At 39.1% G+C, this 17765-nt stretch overlaps 2 protein-coding genes across 7 annotated transcripts in view; both read left to right on the top strand.

The window, feature by feature from the left end:
- The window catches only part of LOC146469054 (uncharacterized), a 12452-nt gene extending 7696 nt beyond the window's left edge, over positions 1-4756 (top strand). For 2 of the 3 annotated variants that reach the window (XM_085123742.1, XM_085123743.1), the window contains exons 2-4: positions 1546-1911; positions 2463-2546; positions 3353-4756. In XM_085123742.1, the coding sequence (XP_084979868.1) occupies positions 1546-1911; positions 2463-2546; positions 3353-3501 (599 nt within the window). In that variant the 3' untranslated portion in view covers positions 3502-4756. Of the gene's footprint in view, positions 161-1545; positions 1912-2462; positions 2547-3352 lie in introns of all 3 variants that reach the window. The other variant, XM_085123741.1, reaches the window with a different exon arrangement.
- Positions 4757-5195: 439 nt separating this feature from the next.
- Positions 5196-13048, top strand: LOC146469053 (uncharacterized). 4 transcript variants are annotated; one of them, XM_085123745.1, is made up of 5 exons: positions 5273-5289; positions 6250-6384; positions 9030-9368; positions 9784-9849; positions 11399-13048. In XM_085123745.1, the coding sequence occupies exons 2-5, from the start codon at positions 6318-6320 to the stop codon at positions 11551-11553; spliced, it is 627 nt and encodes a 208-aa protein (XP_084979871.1). In that variant the 5' UTR covers positions 5273-5289; positions 6250-6317; the 3' UTR covers positions 11554-13048. The 4 variants fall into 4 exon arrangements, with proteins under 4 accessions (XP_084979872.1, XP_084979871.1, XP_084979870.1 ...); XM_085123746.1 differs by lacking the exon at positions 6250-6384 and having other exon boundaries at positions 5196-5289; XM_085123744.1 differs by lacking the exon at positions 5273-5289 and having other exon boundaries at positions 6183-6384.
- Positions 13049-17765: the final 4717 nt, after the last annotated feature.

Here is a 17765-nt window from a genome sequence, read left to right as displayed (position 1 = left end):
AAGGTCTCGACGATGACACTTAGCAAGTATTCAACTTTTAGCAGTGATACGAAACAGTTGTCCATCGAGTTTTCAAGTTACAACTCAGTGGCTATGGAAAGATATGTAATCTTTTTCCTACTCATGGGCTTTTTGGCAGTCGGGATTGTAACCGTTTTTGGTAAGTTTATATAGAGTCGTATTGAAATCTGTTTTAAAAGACCACTGTAGAAATCAAAATGACTTGCGTTTTACCAGACTGTGAGAGGATAAAGTGAGCAGATATAAATATTCGAGATCTTGGTGGGATAAAACTGATTTTAGCTATAGGTTAAAAGCGACAGTCAGTGGCTGGACCAGTCTGAATTGAACTGGGAGATAATTGCGACTGAACTCGATTTGCCAAGTTTGGGAACATTTGCTTGTAAAAACACTGGATTGATTTGAATGTAAACAATGTAGTATTAGCGACCTTGAATGACCGCATATCGTCTGATCGCGAGGGGCTGTTGGCAAGAAAGTGAAACAAGACAAAAAAACGGGATTTTCCCTTAAAAAGAAAATAACACAATATCATTAAACACATCTGTTTTAAAGATGATGTGGGTTAGTCTTGAAATAAGGCTACGTGACTTTTTGTATTGGATATGAATTGTGATCTCTTGAGAAAGTATGTTAGTAAGTAACTTTTTATTTACGACGTTTCTATAGCAGGCTAGCCAGGAGACAACTTGCTTAGAAAAATAAATAAATCTACCAATAGTACGAGGTTTTTCCCTGGTGGTCACGTGAATGATACAAAGATTCCCCTTAATTCTGTCGAAGATTCCGGTATTCTCCAAGTAAATAGTCACGGAAGAAATAAAAATACCCGAAATAACTTCAAGGTTTTTTGTCAAAACATCTGATTCAGATCAGATTTTTTTTTTCAGATTTTTTAATTTATGCACTATTTCAATAGTTTACTACAAAACGAAATTACGATACATCACAAAAGCAACATAAAGATAACATTAAATTACATGAATCACCAAAGGTAAAATGTGCACAGTGACCAAAGGAGCTAAGGCTTTCGAGTTGGTCACTGCCATGTGCAGCTAACTAGGCATACGTGAAACCATAGTTATGACTGTGAGCTGGGGCACGTGATTCTGCAGCCACCAAAGCGAAATATCGTGAAAGATGATAGACCGCCAGTCACTTAAAATGACTCAACCAGGATTCAACTGTTTTATTTTCTGTAAAACTTGCGCGACCAAGTTCATTTGCTCGCCGCCTTGCATCGGTCATCTCGAAAGATTCGCGCGAAAACCTTACGTGATCCGGACTGTTCTTCACCGCTCCCCCTTTCCCCTCTAAAGCGGTCCCCCTACCCTCGTTCATACCAAGCTTAAATACTTTTCACCATAAACTACTCATCACCAAAGATATCTCATAGACAAGTCCTACCTATGCTATCTTCTTATGCGTTCAAACTCGAGCTCGTTCTTGATGTTCGATTTTAGTTCTAAATTGTGTCACTACACTATATCACTTCACTACATCAAATACACCACTTCGTTTTAGGCTTCAAACCTGACAACGGCCCATCCAAGTCGTCCCTTGCCGTGAACGTCAATAAGAAGGCAAAACTGAAGTGCCCTGCCTTCGAGAAAGTCTTTAATCTGGACGGCGCATATGACATTGTGTATTGGGAGAAATGTCCTTTGAAAGGAGACTTCGACGATGGAACTGGGTGCAATTGGATAGCTGGGAGAAATATACAAGGGAAAACAAAAAGCAAAGAAAAGAGATTTAATATTTCCAGTGATGGCGCTTTGCAGATAAAGAAAGTACAACTCAGTGATGTTGGGAGATACAAGTGCAGTGTGGAGAGAATCAACCACAAATCTCCCAAAAGGCATTTTACCAAGTTGACTGTAAACCGAAATGGTAAGAAATAGCTTAGTTGTAAATATTCTTTTTATCCAGATTGTTTTTTATCAGGAGTGATTCCGGGTCTAAATAGACTCTGAGTGGGGTCCTATTTCGTTTAGAGAGAGTCAAGCACACGAAACGTGTGAGCACGCGCATGCAAAAAAATAACCTCGCCTCCAGGACCCTGGGAACGAGGTCTCGCCTTACAAGATCGGAAAGTTGCTGTGGCGCTAACTAATGAAGGGTGTTGGAAGATAAGTGAGGTTTCACAAACAAATGAGTCAAGTTGAAAATTATGATGATAATGACGATGATGTAGGAGGAGGAGGAGGAGAAGGAGGAGGAGAAGGAGGAGGAGGAGGAGGAGGAGGAGGAGGAGGATTAAAAATTCTAACTGGTAGAAGGCCGACCAGCTGGTTATTTGTAAGCTTTGCGGAGAAAGATGAACTCGGGACACCAAGAAACAACTTTAGGGAGAGGCCAAAGCGGGACTTGAAACCCGGATAATTCCAGCACACTAAAATAACCATCCTTTAACGTTTGAGTTTTGTTTTTGTTTCATTTAGGCAACCCGACTACAAAAAAACCTAGAGCTGAAGAACATAAGCCTCAAAAATGTACCTGTAACTGCAACTGTAAAGAATGTGTAGGTAAGTGCTTTAATTCAATTTAAATTATGCAAGGTCAAGCCTTATTTTTGATCGACACTCGTGTAGTTGCAGCTGACAGTGTAGTCTAGGAGAACGCCATTTTGTGCGTTAAACAGAACTTAAAAGAGAACAAAAGGCATAACCCAAATGCTCTCACAGCCTTAATCATTTCCGTTGATTTTTCTGTTTTTTGGGGTTTTTTTTTTTTTTTTTAATTTTTTGATAACGCATTGAAGTTGCCGTGCAAGTTTTGCGCAATGAAAAAGCGAAAACGGAGAGAGAGAACGGAAGGACTACTTCGCCAGCTACGCCTGAAAGAGGAAAGGAAAGTTAAGAAGGAGCAAACAAAAAAGCAGTAGTTACCTCGAATGTTTATTCTCTTTCCAGTGGCGGGAGAGGGTATCTAAATGCGATTTTTTCCTCGTGTATCGAACATAACGTGGGCCCTTACGGTAAAGAATTGGCGCTATTTGAACAGAACCAGACAGACATACAGCCTTTATTTATGCACGATAATAACTTAAAGCTTTGCAGCTTGTGGGGTCGTGCGTTAAAATTAAGAACTGAAACTAATCACAAGTCAATGGAGGCCATTAAACAAGAACACGGTACAACATATCTATGAATTCACGACCCAGGAGTCTTGTGGATGGGAGAAAGAACCCACCATATACAAAAACACTCTTTCGAGGTTGTTGAGAGGGTAATATACATCTGTAGTTTCAGTTTCTAAACTTGTAATTAAAATGAATATAATTCTTCAGTACTTCTTGCTTAATCAGTTGAGCTTTGTTTTGTTATTACAGATATCAAAAAGGATGTCCAAGATTCCGATCAAACTTGCTATTTTACAGCAGTTATCATAGCCGTCTTGACATCTCTTATAGCTGCCGTTGAAGGAGGCTACATCATGTATCTGAAGCGTAGCCAACAGCGAACAGTGTCGTGCTGCTGAAGGGAACAAGATGCACGAGATTATCAGTGTTGGCCTTGAAGAGACTTTGACCCGATCAAACGCTTTGATTTAAGAGCAAATTTACTGGCACGTGGAGTTAAGTAAAAGGGGGAAAAATGGCTTAGATTAGTGCTAGTTACTTCCAAAAAGGTACTCTTGCGCTTTTGTTTAGTCGAAACGTACGGAAAGAAGAATTTATTCTGTATATATCTCAGTTAGTACGCGCCGTGTGATTGGTCAATTTTGCGGGCCGTATTTCACTGCACGGCCCTCTAAATTTGAAAGTTTTCCTTTCCCGCGCTTGGGCCATAAATCAATGGGGAAAAACTCGGTCCGTAATTTACACTTCGGACCTCGAACTTGGTTAGCAAGAGGTATTTATTTCTCGGTTGTGATTTGGCAGCGAACAGCATGCGCATCCGCTATTTTCTGTGATATCCTAAACGAGCGGTTGCAAAGGTGTACCCTGCGAGCAGTGGTTTCTTCACTGGGCGCCACCCTACCACTGCAGATATGTTCAGATATTACCCGGGACCAATTCTCGCATAGTGTTAGTATCTTAGTATACGCGAAGGGTTTCTTAAAAAATTGTTTTGTTTAAAATTGTACAGTCCTGACTTTAAGAGAGTTTTTCGTCTTAATTTTGTTTGCTCTAGTAAACATCCTAAGATAATGTTTAACTATATTTATTGTAAATATTTAAAGAAATTATCCGTCATTAAGGTTTAAGTGGGATTATCATTGACGGTCTGATATTATATGGAATAAATATTAAGTCGTTAAATATGGAAAGTAATTTAAAGGCGGAGTTACGCCCCATATTTGTCAGAAAATACTTTTGGTGAAGCTCCATTGTGTAAAATATATAAATTAACAATTAAATTATTAGCAAAGCAAAAGGAAATGGAATGGAAAAACGATTTGCAGAAAAAATTTGCAAGAAAATTAGAAGATAATATAAAAAACAATAAGATTCTATTTCCAATCAGTATCCTTTTTGAACCAGATGTGTATATATCTTATTTTTGATCTCGTCATGAAACGGTACTTGAAATATGTATTTAGCATTTGTTTACGTTTGTCCAGAAATGCTTTGTTGTACTTAATTAAGTTCGTTGTTATTTAAAGACTTCTGTATGCTTGCATTCACTTGTTATTGAAAGTGTAAGATTCATTTGTAATATAGCATTAGAGTACTGAATAAAGTAAGAGAAAAGGAAATTTATTCTCAAAGGGAATAAATGATTTTATGCAACTTGCGAGTGCAGGCCGGGTTAAAGGCCTCTATTTCTCCACCTTCGGTACAGTAAAGGTTTTCCCCACCCACCCCCCACCCCCCGGCATAATAGTTAGATAGACTGGGCAGGGCCGTACCTAGGATTTTTTGTCGGGGGAAGGGGGAAGGGCAAACCCCGCACACCCCTCACAGGGGTCTCCCGTATACAGGACAGGGTTTCTAGTTGGACGTTTTTGTTTTGACCCCTACTCTAAGACCTTTAGAGAAAACAAAACACACGGAATTCACATTGAAGAAAGATTAGTCGATTTTCTTGTGATTTTGATCCAATACAGCTACAAGAAATAGGAGGAATGTAAGGTAATACGAGGAATGTAAGGAATGACTTAGTTGAGAATCATGTGATTGTACCATAAATTAGCATCGATTCATACCGCCAGACGGTGTACCCCATACAGTTTGTTTTCATCGGTTTACAAGGGCAATGTTGAATGGTCAAATATTTGTGATAATAAGCATATTCATTGTTGTATTGCTAGCAACTGCTTCAGGTGAGATGTTTTGTAATTTCGTTAATCTTTCGCACGTACACATTCAGGAAAGACTTGAAAGCGTGAGTTCCCCGAGAGCAGTGGTTTCCCTTAGCATCCGGTGGAGAAACCGCTGCTCGCATCGTAAAGCGTGAGATTTGACGAGAAACAAACGACGAAATATTACAATATTATTGTATCAGACTCCAAAAATAGTTTTTCGACCGGTGAGCGGGACCTAACTTTGAAACAGTTTTTGTATCAAAATAGTTTGCTTGACCTCCCACCACGACGATTTTAGCACGATTATTCATCAAAAAGAACTATTGAAGGAAACTATTGAACTACAGTCGGACCTCTATTAAGCGGCCACCCTGGATTGAAAACTGGCTGGCTGGCTGTTGAATAGAGGTATCGAATACAGCACTTTAATGACAAAATAATAATTCGGGACTTTGGAAAGTGGCCGCTTAATGGAGGGTGGCCGCTTAATAGGTGGCCGCTTAATACAGGTTCGACTGTATTGAGTTTCTGTTCTAACTTGCCGAGTTTATTATGTTATTCCCATTTTGCCGATTAACTTAACGAGACCTTTTACAGCCTATATTAACCCAATAAGCACAATACAACGTATAACGATTATATCAATCAATTCTGCTTAGTCATCACATTCCATTACTGAACACATTTGCATTTTTAATACCTGACAGTGACTGTGTTTCCTCGCGCAAGTCAGCTTGAGAAATCATTCTCAGAATTTTGCATCATTACATTTTCGACGATATTTATGTGACGAGTATTTTCTGTCGCTTGATGGTGGTGGTTTGAGGACAAATCAATTTTTCAGACTTGGTGCGTTCCGACCATACCAGCCACAATAATTTTTTGTGACGCCGTCCGACTCTATATTTATCTTTATCTCTAGGATGTTCTGAATATGATCAGTTACGCCAACGTGCAACAAATTAAATTCTTGATTAGTCATGTACCTTTAGAGACCGCTTCAAGCACTCAACAGTTGGTTAATCAGCTATCATTATTGACTCGTTATGGAAAGGAACAGAAACGCCTTCGCTGTGATAGTGTGTTTGGCATTCGGGATTGTAGCAGTGTTTGGTAAGTTGACACAACAATGATGTTGATAGTCTGTAATAGTAAAAAAAACTAACTAAAGATCTGTGGGACCGCGATGATATTCAAAACCACATGTGTATCCATCAGACCGTTGCCTGCGTTGCATTAGCATCATTTTTTTTCCGGGATCTCGGTTTCGTACGTATATCAATGTAATACAAAATTATACCAAGATTGAAAACAAAGATCGCTAGAAACTTTTTGACTCAATTTGAAGGGCGATGATGCAATTTCGTTCCCAGAGCCCGCGAGATTGGGCGATGATGATATTAAAACTATCAGACCGTTGTACAGTTCGCGTGACCAAGTATCACCGTGAATACATTCTTTTTTTCCGGGAACGCTACGTTTAGCACGTATATCAATGTGATACAAAACTTAGATTAAAAACAAAGATCACTACAAACTTCTTGGCTAACTTTTTGAAAGTTAAGGAGAACTTGCTTCCAACGACATTAAATGACAGATTTGAGAGTAAAATCGGACAGTGTTATTCCTTGCATGACGTCATGCATATTACCGTTTGGCGCCTTGTGGCGCGCACAGTCATACATGAATTGTGCAAGAATCTTGTGGACTTTGGCCGCCTTGGAGCTGAGGGGTTTTTCCCTCGACAAGCGAAGGAACTATCACAACACAATCTTTAAGATTTGTGATGTAACTGATCATTTTTTTTTGTGGGAAAAGCAATAAACTAAACTAAACAAAGTTGCTTTTTTGCTTGCCCATATATTACACTAACACAAACTCAATAAAAAATGTGCTTTTTGTCGGTAAAGAGCAAGTTATATTAAATCCAGAAATTATGCGCATGAAATGGTCGTATTCACCAGTACGCTGCCGCGTGATCTGTGTATTCCATTCAACTGTTTAATTACTTTAAAACGGTCGATAAAGTTGTTATGGCTTCTGCTTTTACCGTAAGTCATGGTAAGTGAAGAACTCGTTTCTGTTGAATGAGTAATGGTTGTTTTTCTTGTGGGCGGGATTGGGGGAGGAGGTCAAAGTAATAAACTCAGTCTGCATGCCATTAACGCTCTATTAAGCTCAGGGGCGGAGGTTAACTCGCTGAACATGATGAACCATTGTATAAAATAATGCCACCTGTGTTCAGACGGTTCAGTAATTTATTAAAAAGTGCCTTGAGTGAAGTCTAGGCTGATATGACTTTAGGTGGTTCGTCACCAGACAGATGGCCTTCTCTAACTAGTGGCATTTGCTTCATTGTTATTTTTAATTTTATTTCATGTCAGTTGTCTTTGTGTTATGTTATTTTTGATTACTGTGGGCAGATTTATTACGGTTCAGGCTTGACGTCAATGAGTCACGATGAGGTTCAGCAATATATCCTCCTTGAAACAGTGTTGAAATAATTGTAAATATTTGGTCTGATGAATCAGTAGTGGTGAATCACACTGAGACGCTGTTTAATATCAGCTTGTAAGTTAAGGTCTTGACAACAAACGCTAAGCGGAGCATTTAGCAGTAATTTGTAAGGGTTGAATCGCCGGTCAAGTAGCATTAATTCGGTCCTTTAATATGGAAAGAAACAGAGCCGTGCTCTTAATCTTGGTGTCTTTGGTGAACATCTTCGGTAAGTTTAAAACTAATATCGATAGCCAAAAATCAAATGGTTGGTGTTTATAGTTATAGCCCTCTGGAGTAGTGTAGACTGATGGATATCGTTGTGTTTGCGGTGAAGGCCAAACTGAAGTAAAAAGCTAAAATCAGGGAGGTCGATCTCTGCGAGCTTATGGGCTCAATTTTCGAAAAGATGAAATTTTGCCCACGGTGAGGTTAGATTCAGTGCAGGCGGTATAGTTTAAATATATCTGAGACATCTGACCGTTCAGCTTTTGTTAGCGCGACCGATACTTTTTTAAAATTATGTACGCAACTCCCGTTTAACACAGTAACAGTAAAGAGAAGTTTATTTTTCGATTACCCTGGAAAAAATTATATGTGAAGTTAATCTTTGATCTTCGTTTTCTATTGTTAAAGCCAAATCATTCTCTGTTATTTGCCTAATTATATGCAAAGGAAAGCGTTTCTTTGTGCCACGTATCAAAGGGGTTTTTCCCTTCTGGATGAATTTCAATTTCAGATCCTGTCAACGACGTGTCGCATGTTGACAGCAGAATGTTCCGGATCGGATGTGGATATGTTTTACATTTTTTTTCTTTCAATTTCTTCCCGGTGATCGTCGATACAGTGTCCCGTGTCCTCGACTTTTTTGTTTTTTTGCTTTCAGGCTTTGTTTTGTCACGGTGTTCACTCCGGAAACATTCACGTTCAAGGCGAAGAGAGCTTCCTTTAGTGATTGAAACCTGACCGAACTGCATTGAACAACTAAAAACCGTTGAAGCAAATTAAATCAAAAGTCCTCCAAATGTTTACCTAAAAAAGGCGCCTGATCCCAGTCTAGTTAACAAAATATTTGAGTGCACCTTTCAAGGGGGCTTTTAAATCGACTGAGAAGACTTGAAAATGAGAAGGGAAGTTTGCCCGCGTCAGATGCGGAAATTGAATTTAAGACGGTGCACACGAGCACGTCCCGAGTTTCTTTCATCACAAAGACCATCATCAATCAATTTCTTTCTTCTTCTTTTTTTTTCTTTTTTTTTTAGGATCCAAGACGTTTATGTCTGTCGAGAACAATAAGGAAGCAATTTTACCTTGTCCCGCATTTGAGGAAGTAGTCAAGTTAGACGGTGCTTATCTCTTTGTTAAATGGTACATGTGGACATCTAATGGCTTACACCCACGCTGGACATGGTTCATTGGAATGAAGCAAGATGGCGTCACGAATCCGCTGAGAGGTTTTAACATTTCAAATGAAAATGGTTCGCTGTGCATTCACGAAGCAAAACCCTGCGATGCCAGGAAGTTCATGTGCGTGGTGGACAGAATAAACGGCAAATCGCCAAAGAGACATTTTGTAACATTGCAGCTAATAAACGAAAGTGGTAAGAATTTTGATTTTTATCTGAGACTGTTTGAAGTCGGAAATAAAACGGAACTAATCAAAAGAGGACTGGAAGCGAAAATAAACACTTGAAGTCCGGCAGACCTGCTATGGGTTAGATCATGTGGCACTCCGCGTTTTTGTTGGGGAGAATTCAACAAACTCCAATTTTCTGTAATAAAACTGTGCTTTGATAACAAAATGTGGAATAAAAAAACAATTATCCCACTCAATCTTAAGAAATATCGTCTGATTTTAGGTAATTGAGGTAATTGGCATGACTACGACCCCAGTATCAGGCGTTATTCCGCACGACTTCGCTGGGACGATAATTAATTGTTAAATATTCCGGTTTTAAAGTAACCAGATTTTGGTGAGCTCGGCGATTTCTGACTTCGTTGCTGTTTTTAAATTAGACAACAGGACCACAGCCTCAACAAAGGGAAAAGAACACTCACCTCAAGACTGCAACTGCAAGAAAGGTTAGTGTTTGACCTAAGTTTTAACCAGTTTTGCTGGTTTCCCCTGCATAACTAAGGAACGTTTCCGTTTCCGAAATGTTTCGATGATTGAGCATGCGCCAGTAATTTTCCCATGATTCTTCTGCGGTGTTTGACAACTCTTCTCAGTTATCACAAAAGTGATAACTGAACAAATTTAAATAAAAAAGAACCACATTTTCAGCCGTTTCTCTCTATCATTCAATTTTATGGGCTCTCGTTCTAATTTGCAGCTAAATGTAACCTGACGAATATAGTATCTACCAGTGGACAGTTATTACAACCCCATAAACACCCTCTGTTATGGGCAATGGAAGAGTTTTGAGAAATGGCTGCTGAAACTCAAAAGAGGCCACTTTTCAAATAGTTCACAACTGTGACTATAAAATGGCTTTGTGGTTTCAGCATCAAAAATTGTTGTGATAATCTTGAGTGTAGCGAATAAAATTTCTAGATTAAGACAAAAGCTATGTATAACAGTAGTTATTAAAAACTGGATCATCGTATAATGCAATTCGAGGGATTTGATTGGCTTAGCGGCTATGGTATATGAGCCATTGTACCATGGTCGAGAAATGGCGACCATTAAATTGTATGCTGGTTGTTCTTGTTCAGCAAAATCAGTAAGATGTAGCAATATTTCTTGATTGTTTTTAATAAAACAATTATTCCACTTGCGCTTGTTGGATATGAGATGATTATAGCCAACTCGGCGCGGTATATATCATCTCATATCCAACGCGCGCTCGTGGAATAATTGTTAATTATCCTGCCCAATACATGGAAGTTCCAGGCGTTCAAAATGGGAAGCCTCGTGAAGAAACTTGCAATGCGAGCAAATTGCTCTTCTTGTTTTTCTCCCGCTGGCGAAGTGTCACGGGAATTTGGCATCAATTACAAAGCCTAAAACGCTTTTCTTTTGACAGAAACCTAAAAAATAATGGTTCTGTTTTGTTATAAATTACCAACACATTGTACTAAAGTGTCTCTGGTCATAGATGGGCAGGGCTGGTATGGGTTGCAACTTGAAAAAAGTTGGGCTAACCTTTTTTAAGTCCTCTCGTTTTAGTTTCTAAAATGGGTTAGCTGAGAATATTATTCAGTGAGTGACACAGGCATATCGGAAAAAAGAAAATCCGAGTGCCCTATCAGGAATCGAACCTTAGACCTTCCGATTACTAGTTCGGATGCTCTACCTCTGAGCTACAGGAGACTCGTGGGAGCTAAGGTGATAGGACAAACATCCTGCATACTGCTAGGATTTGAATGTCAATTAATGTGTGGCATATACGCAATGGAATAAATGTGATGGTATATTTTAAGTCTGGTGAGTGAATGAGAGTGATGTATTATTCAGTGAGTGATACTTCTATCAAGCTCATTAGTATAGTCTCCTTTGCAGCCGTTATTAGGTTCTTTCTGTCAGTGTTATAATTAGTATTGTTGCACCATACCATTTTAACAGAAAGGTCAAAATCTCTATGACACTTCCCCTTCAATCCCACTAATCACATTCTCTCTCTTTTCACAGCCGATTCCAATGAGACCGCCTATCCTACAGGACTTGTAACAGCTGTCGTGATAGCTGTTGTTGAATTTGGTTTTATACTGTACCTGGGGCGAAGTTATCTGCGAGCACTTTTCCATCGCTGCCTTCATCGAGCAGGCACTGATGCACCAGATTAAAATTGGTTTGAAGAAGCTTTTACACTATGTTAAATGGGACTATTTGTATTTGCAAACATGCAGATAGAGTTCGTTTAGAGCGGATTTCAATTGAGTGTCGTAAAACCAAACCCAAGGTAATACTTCTGGCCAATTACAATTGGCGCAAACTGAACGATGAACCAATCAGAACTCGAAACAAATACATGCAACGGGCGTCAAGCGCGGGAAAATGCGTGCGAGCAAGTCAAGATTGGTTTTGGTTTTGCTTCTCATTGGTTGAGAAAAAGGCTCGAGTGTTACCAACCAATCAGAGAACGCTGTACAGCAAAACCAAAGGAAAAGCGAATTACTTCCGACACTTAGTTGAAAACCGCTTTGTAGTGCAAAAATGACAGTTGCTTCAAGTTTGTGATTGGGCAGCGCGGTCCAAAGTGACAAGACCAGCTGCTAAGGTGTGTCCACTGTCTACATTCGGCGGAACTTAGCTGTCAGTGGTAGGGACAAAGAATGTAAATATTTTCCTGTTGGTATGAACGATCGCGTGTTGGAATGGTATTAATTGAGTCTTTTGTTGCAAGTGTATATAAGGATTTGACGGTTCTCATATATTCATCTCAGCTCTTGAACTTTCAAACTTTAGTTTTCAGAAGTTGGACTTTTGACACTGTAGCCTTGTTGAATGTCTTTATTATACCTTTATTTTACCTATATTATACCTATATCTGTATTAGAATTTTTATTAGTCTGTTAGTTTACCTCTAACCACCGGAGGTTTGTGCGGCTGCATTAGGTCGGGGAATACGTTCCCATTTTTCCCACTGGGTTTTTGGGTTTTCGTATCAGGCAGACGCACATGTTTATCCCGAGATGTAAGCTTTTGATCTTAATTTGTTACATATCTTGTTTTTAGCATCTAGTTAATTTGTATTTATGCATAAGTATGGCATTAACCACTCGGGCTCACAGTTCGAGCTGAACACCCACCCCTGTAATTGAGTCGTAATTATAAACAGGAAATGGAAATTTTTACAAGTAAGTTTGCAAATACTTTAATGATAAGTAGCAATATAATGTGTATATTAAGTGGCGTTTTGTCCCACATCTCTCACAACAAAATATGGATTATTAATATTTATTAGCAAAGCACAAATTAAATGGACAAACGATAAAAAAAATAAAAATAAATTTTGGAGTTAACTATTTTTAATCCTTTCCAGCTGTTAATATTTCATTTACCTTTCTTCTCGTGTTTATTTAAGAGTTAGAGTTATTGACATTTGTCCAGACATGTTTGGTGATGCTAATAAATTTTTCCTTTTATTACATATAACAGTATTCTTTTACTGAGATTTCGGTGCGTTGCTGTTGTATAAAAGCATATTAACTTTGTAAAGTTTTGTATGACCTTAACCCATTATCTCTGCAAATGGAGAATTTGTTGGTGACAAAAAACTATTTTGAACAATGAAGAAGTATTGATGAATAATTAATAAAATTATGTAAAAGTATAAAATGAGTCAAGAGTTTTTTCTATGTTTAGAACGCGCATCAAGCGCTCGGCTTTTCTCATCTCGGGCGAGAGGACTTCCTATACCGGAATCGCGGAATGAACTGACTATTTGTGTAATTGAATTTAACTCATCTCTAATTCTGTGTTTCTAGATTTTTAACTACTTTTACAATTTAGACACGAAAAAACGACTAAACTTGTTGCTAGATTTTAATTAGTAATGTAAGCGATTTGGAGACGAGAAAATAGTGAACTTGTAGCTAGATTATTAGTTCTATAAACAATTTGAAGTCAAAAAGGAGCTAGTGAACCTATTGCCACACTAATAGCAAAAAAAGGACTACGGAAAAAAGTAGGGAGAATATTCATCCTGAAAAGAATTGATAAACGAAAAAGAGGTATAGCTTTTAGAGTGTAAAGACGAAAAAGGAGTGAACTTATTGCTACGATTTTAAGCCGTTTTCAAAACTTGAAGATGAAAAAGGGGTAATCTTATTCCTAGATTTTTTAGCTATTTTTACAAACTAGAGACGAAAACAGAGCCTACTTATGACTTTTAAAATTCATACCCATTTTTAGACTTGGTCTCCACAATCCACACCCGTTTCCATACACATTTTCAGACTTTCGGACAAAAATTAAGAAAATCTATACCCATTTTGAGACCAAAAAGGCTCAAAAAGCATACCGTTTCGGGCCGCACATACCCTATATAGCTTACATAGGTGAGTAACTCCACTCCCCACCCCCAACGGGAAAAAACACAGAGAAGTCAGCCTGAGTATGTATACAAGAAGGTGACGAACCCATTACAACGAAAATGTTGGATTTTGTTGAACGAAGTTTGATTTCCATTAAACATCGTCTTCAACATCGTCCAACGTTTTTTTTTGTTCCCTGGTGTGAACAACAATGTTGCATTCGTTTGGCCACCGTGTTCAACATTGTTGAACGCGCGCATGCCCATTGCGATGATTTATTGTTTATTTTTACTTCGCGCGTTGCCGTGTGAGTGTTCATACTGCAGTATGGCGAACGAACATTTGGATTTTCAGCGACGAAAGCTTAAACACAAGGATCTCTATTGAAACAGAAAAAGAAAGGGCGAAAGAGTAAGTGAAACTGTAAGACCAAGAAAAGCGAGAAGATGGTCCGATGGCCGGGTGGTCGATCGGTCTCGCGCCATTTTTGGGGGAGACCAATATGGCGCGGGTGTGTTTTCTAAGCATTCTGGGTAGATTTTGGCCCCAGATCCTTGCGTCCAAGTGCATCAAGCATGGTTCATTCGTTTGGCCACCCCGTTCAACACTTTGCAACATCGTCCAAAAATGTTGGATGATGTTACAATCGTTTGGCCGGACCTTTACACAGAGAACGAGCATGAATTGAGTTTAAATCGATAATAATAATAATAAAAATAATAATAATAATAATAATAATAATAATAATAATAATAATAATAATTTATTTATATAGCGCGCGAATCATAAACAGATGCTCTCGCGCGCTTTACAATAAAGATATCCTAAATAAATATAATTTAAAATTACAATGGCAAGGTCAATGGCTAAAATACAATTCTCAATAAAGGTCAAAGGCTTGTCGAAATAAATGAGTTTTCAACCTGTCCTTAAAAGATTGAACACTTTGTGCGCAGCGAACTGTCTTCGGTAAATTGTTCCAGAGCGCTGGTGCGGCTACAGTAAAGCTACGATCACCCAGCGTACGCAGAGTCTTGATTATGGGCGGTTGAAGGAGGACTTCGCCGGACGACCTAAGACTATACCTAGATACTGTCTTTAGGGTGATAGGTTCGCTAAGATACGCTGGAGCGAGTCCATGGATAGCATTATACGTAATCGAAACATGTATCCATGATTAATTCATGGAGCTGTACGGAAATATTCCAAACAATGTTGAAAACATTTAATTTGCTGTATTTGGTAGAATCATATCTTGATCAAACTTTCGACTCATTAGAGATGAAAGCATTGTCGTGTTCACTTACTTTTGACCGATGCTCTTCCATTTTCCACGGAAAATGAAATTGTCATTCATGCACTCAACTCTTCGAGCGGTGAACGGCTAGTTTCGAAGCCAGCCAGTCCTGACTGAAGCAATTTCTAGGCAAATACTACCGTCCATCCAAAACGTAGCGAAATGCGGTGTAAAATGCGAATTTGCAAATGAAGCAAAACATGTTTACACGTCAAAATCCCAATAAGTATTTTGCCACTTTTGTTTAGGGTGCATTTGTTTGTAACACAAGCGTAGAGTTGTCAGTTTCATTTTCCCGTGCCAATCAATTATTTGTTTATTTATTTTTTGTTTTTGTTTTAAGAATGAAAAACAATAGATATCCTCAGTGTGCTGCTATAATGAAGCCATTAATGTCAGTCAGTTCATGCCTGAAAATCTTTGTTGCAAGCGTTCGCTTTCATTGGCTTTTCCGCGATTTTTGCTTATTGATCGTTCCAGTTCAAGCAGATGTCCGAATCAAAGATTTAAAGTATGACTGCATGATCCATTGAATCAAAACTTTCGTTGACAGCTGTCATGTCAACCTCGCACATACATGTGAAAATTCGGGAACCTTGTCAGAATTTTAAAATTCTATCTCTACCTACTGAAGGTAGATTTCCACTGCCGCGTAAATTTTACGTGCATACAGACGTGAATTTAGCTGGCGTTACGGACGTAAATAAGATGAGAAGCGATGTTTGAACGCGTGCGTAAGCGTTATGCACCTATCAATTTAAAGCCGGCGGGGGGGGAGGCAGGGCATGGGGTGGGGATTTGATAGTGATTGTTGTCCCTGGGGTCGGACTTTTGACTGATCTTGCTTTCCCGGGGGAGGGGATATTTGAATCTGTCTTCGCTCGACGTGGGGATATTTGAACGTCAACCTGAGCGAAAGAGACTGAGGCCGAAATTATTTTTCCCGCGTCACGCATGTGCTGTACGTCAGCAACAGCACTGGTTATCCTCGTTCCCAGAGCCTACGATCTTTTGGTCAGCGGTGGGGACGAGAATGCTAGGAACTTTGTCAGGAGTGTGGCAAGGCCGATCCTCCAGACTGCAAAGCGAACACGATTTCCTGGATTTCATGCGATGGTTGTCTTTTATGGTGGCACATAACCTGTGTTCATCTTGAGGAAGATGTTTCTAGTGGAAATACAAGGCGCTGGCTTTGCTTAAGATGTAGCGAGGTCTGGTAAATCTTCCAGTACAAACGTTCATTTTCGCTGACAGTGTTATATCGTAAAATTCTACTGACAATAATTTGCGATGGTCAATACTTAAGTTATGAAATGACTTCAGTGCTATATGGGACTAAAATGTTTTGAAAAATAATTTCGCATTTTAATTATAGCCGCCAATAATTTCTTTTATGCTGTTTTATGAGAAACAAGAATAGAAGTAAAACTTAAACCAAAGACAATTTTAAGAGCATTTGATATTCCGGCGTTTGAAACTGTTATTCTTGTTTTAATAGAGAAACAGCTTTCTTTCATTTTGAATCGTTACCATATGCTTTCTGCAGCCTTTGCAGAAAACACGAACTGTTTCCCAAAGATTCTGTTGATTTAGCTCAGTGTTGACTGTAATTCGATATACAAAGTGTTTGAGAGGCATATTGAATGGTTTATTAAACATGTGCCTTTGGAGATGTAGCAAGGTTAAGAAGTGAAAACTATAGAGTTCTATTTCGACCTGTTTTCCCTGCGTCTTTCTTGCATCTGGCCTGGGGATATTTGACAGCAATGTGCCGCCCGGGGTGGGGAAATTTTTGTGTATTTGACTGGAATGGTTTGCCCATGGGTAGGGAATTTGACGGCAAAATTTTGAAAAATGTCAAATCCCCACCCCCTGCCCTGCCTTCCCCCCCGCCGGCTTTAAATTGATAGCTGCATTAAAGGTTGACTGAGCGCTCAACGTTTTGCGTTTAACGCCACAGGACACCAAAGTTGTATGAAGTTAAAATTCAATCTAAAATTTAACAAACATACTCCCTCGAAAACCTACAAAAATACACTTAAGTCTGAAAAAGCTCACCTGGTGTGTTTTCCTGTGTTTTCATGGCTACTCGGAGCTCCTCGGAAAACCGTTTTGAGCGGTTTATCTCTCAGCGGCTGGTCCACGTGCAGCATACTGTACACAGAAGATTAGAAATTTGACCTGTCATTTGAGGAAAGCGAAAACCTCACTAAAATTCGTTTGAAACTCAAGCACACGCTTACCTGCCTCACCATATGCCCAGAAGGATAATTTACGGTCCTTTCTTAGAAACTCATTTCTGGAGAAGTTCATTTAATATTGAGACGTAGAGCTGAATTCAAACCCGGCGGATACTGCTTGTCCGCCGCAAAAATGGCGCCCGTTGGAATGTCACGGTCAAACCTAGGCACAAGTACTAAAATCTTCCCGACAGGGGGAATCCACGTGAAACTTTGGGCTTGCAACAAACTACACACACCCCTTCCCGGGTAATTATTCTGCTCGTGGATCAAGGCTTTTGAGAGCTGCGAGAAGCCACAAAAACACAGCAAAGCACACCGGCTGAGCATTTTCAGACTTTGAAATTGTATTTTTTGTAAATTTTCGAGGGAACATCATTGTCTAATTTTTGATCGAATTTTTAACTTCATACCTTGAACTCTTATATTAAGCTTTGATGACCTGTGTTTATGCAAGCCGTTCATACGTCGCTTCTTACTTT

The sequence above is a fragment of the Pavona decussata genome, unplaced genomic scaffold (assembly GCF_977016875.1).
Source record: "Pavona decussata unplaced genomic scaffold, jaPavDecu1.1 SCAFFOLD_127, whole genome shotgun sequence".
NCBI classification, from domain to species: Eukaryota; Metazoa; Cnidaria; class Anthozoa; order Scleractinia; family Agariciidae; genus Pavona; species Pavona decussata.
Note: the sequence above shows the minus strand (reverse complement) of the source record. Positions and strands in the feature narration are given on the sequence as shown.

What these genes read in the sequence shown, in the direction of transcription:
- LOC146469053 (XM_085123746.1), top strand. Translation starts at nt 5,223, where the DNA reads ATGTTGAATGGTCAAATATTTGTGATAATAAGCATATTCATTGTTGTA. An exon ending in ATTGCTAGCAACTGCTTCAG is followed by an intron (nt 5,290 to 9,029) that starts GTGAGATGTTTT and finishes TTTTTTTTTTAG; the next exon opens with GATCCAAGACGTTTATGTCT. An exon ending in AGACTGCAACTGCAAGAAAG is followed by an intron (nt 9,850 to 11,398) that starts GTTAGTGTTTGA and finishes CTCTTTTCACAG; the next exon opens with CCGATTCCAATGAGACCGCC.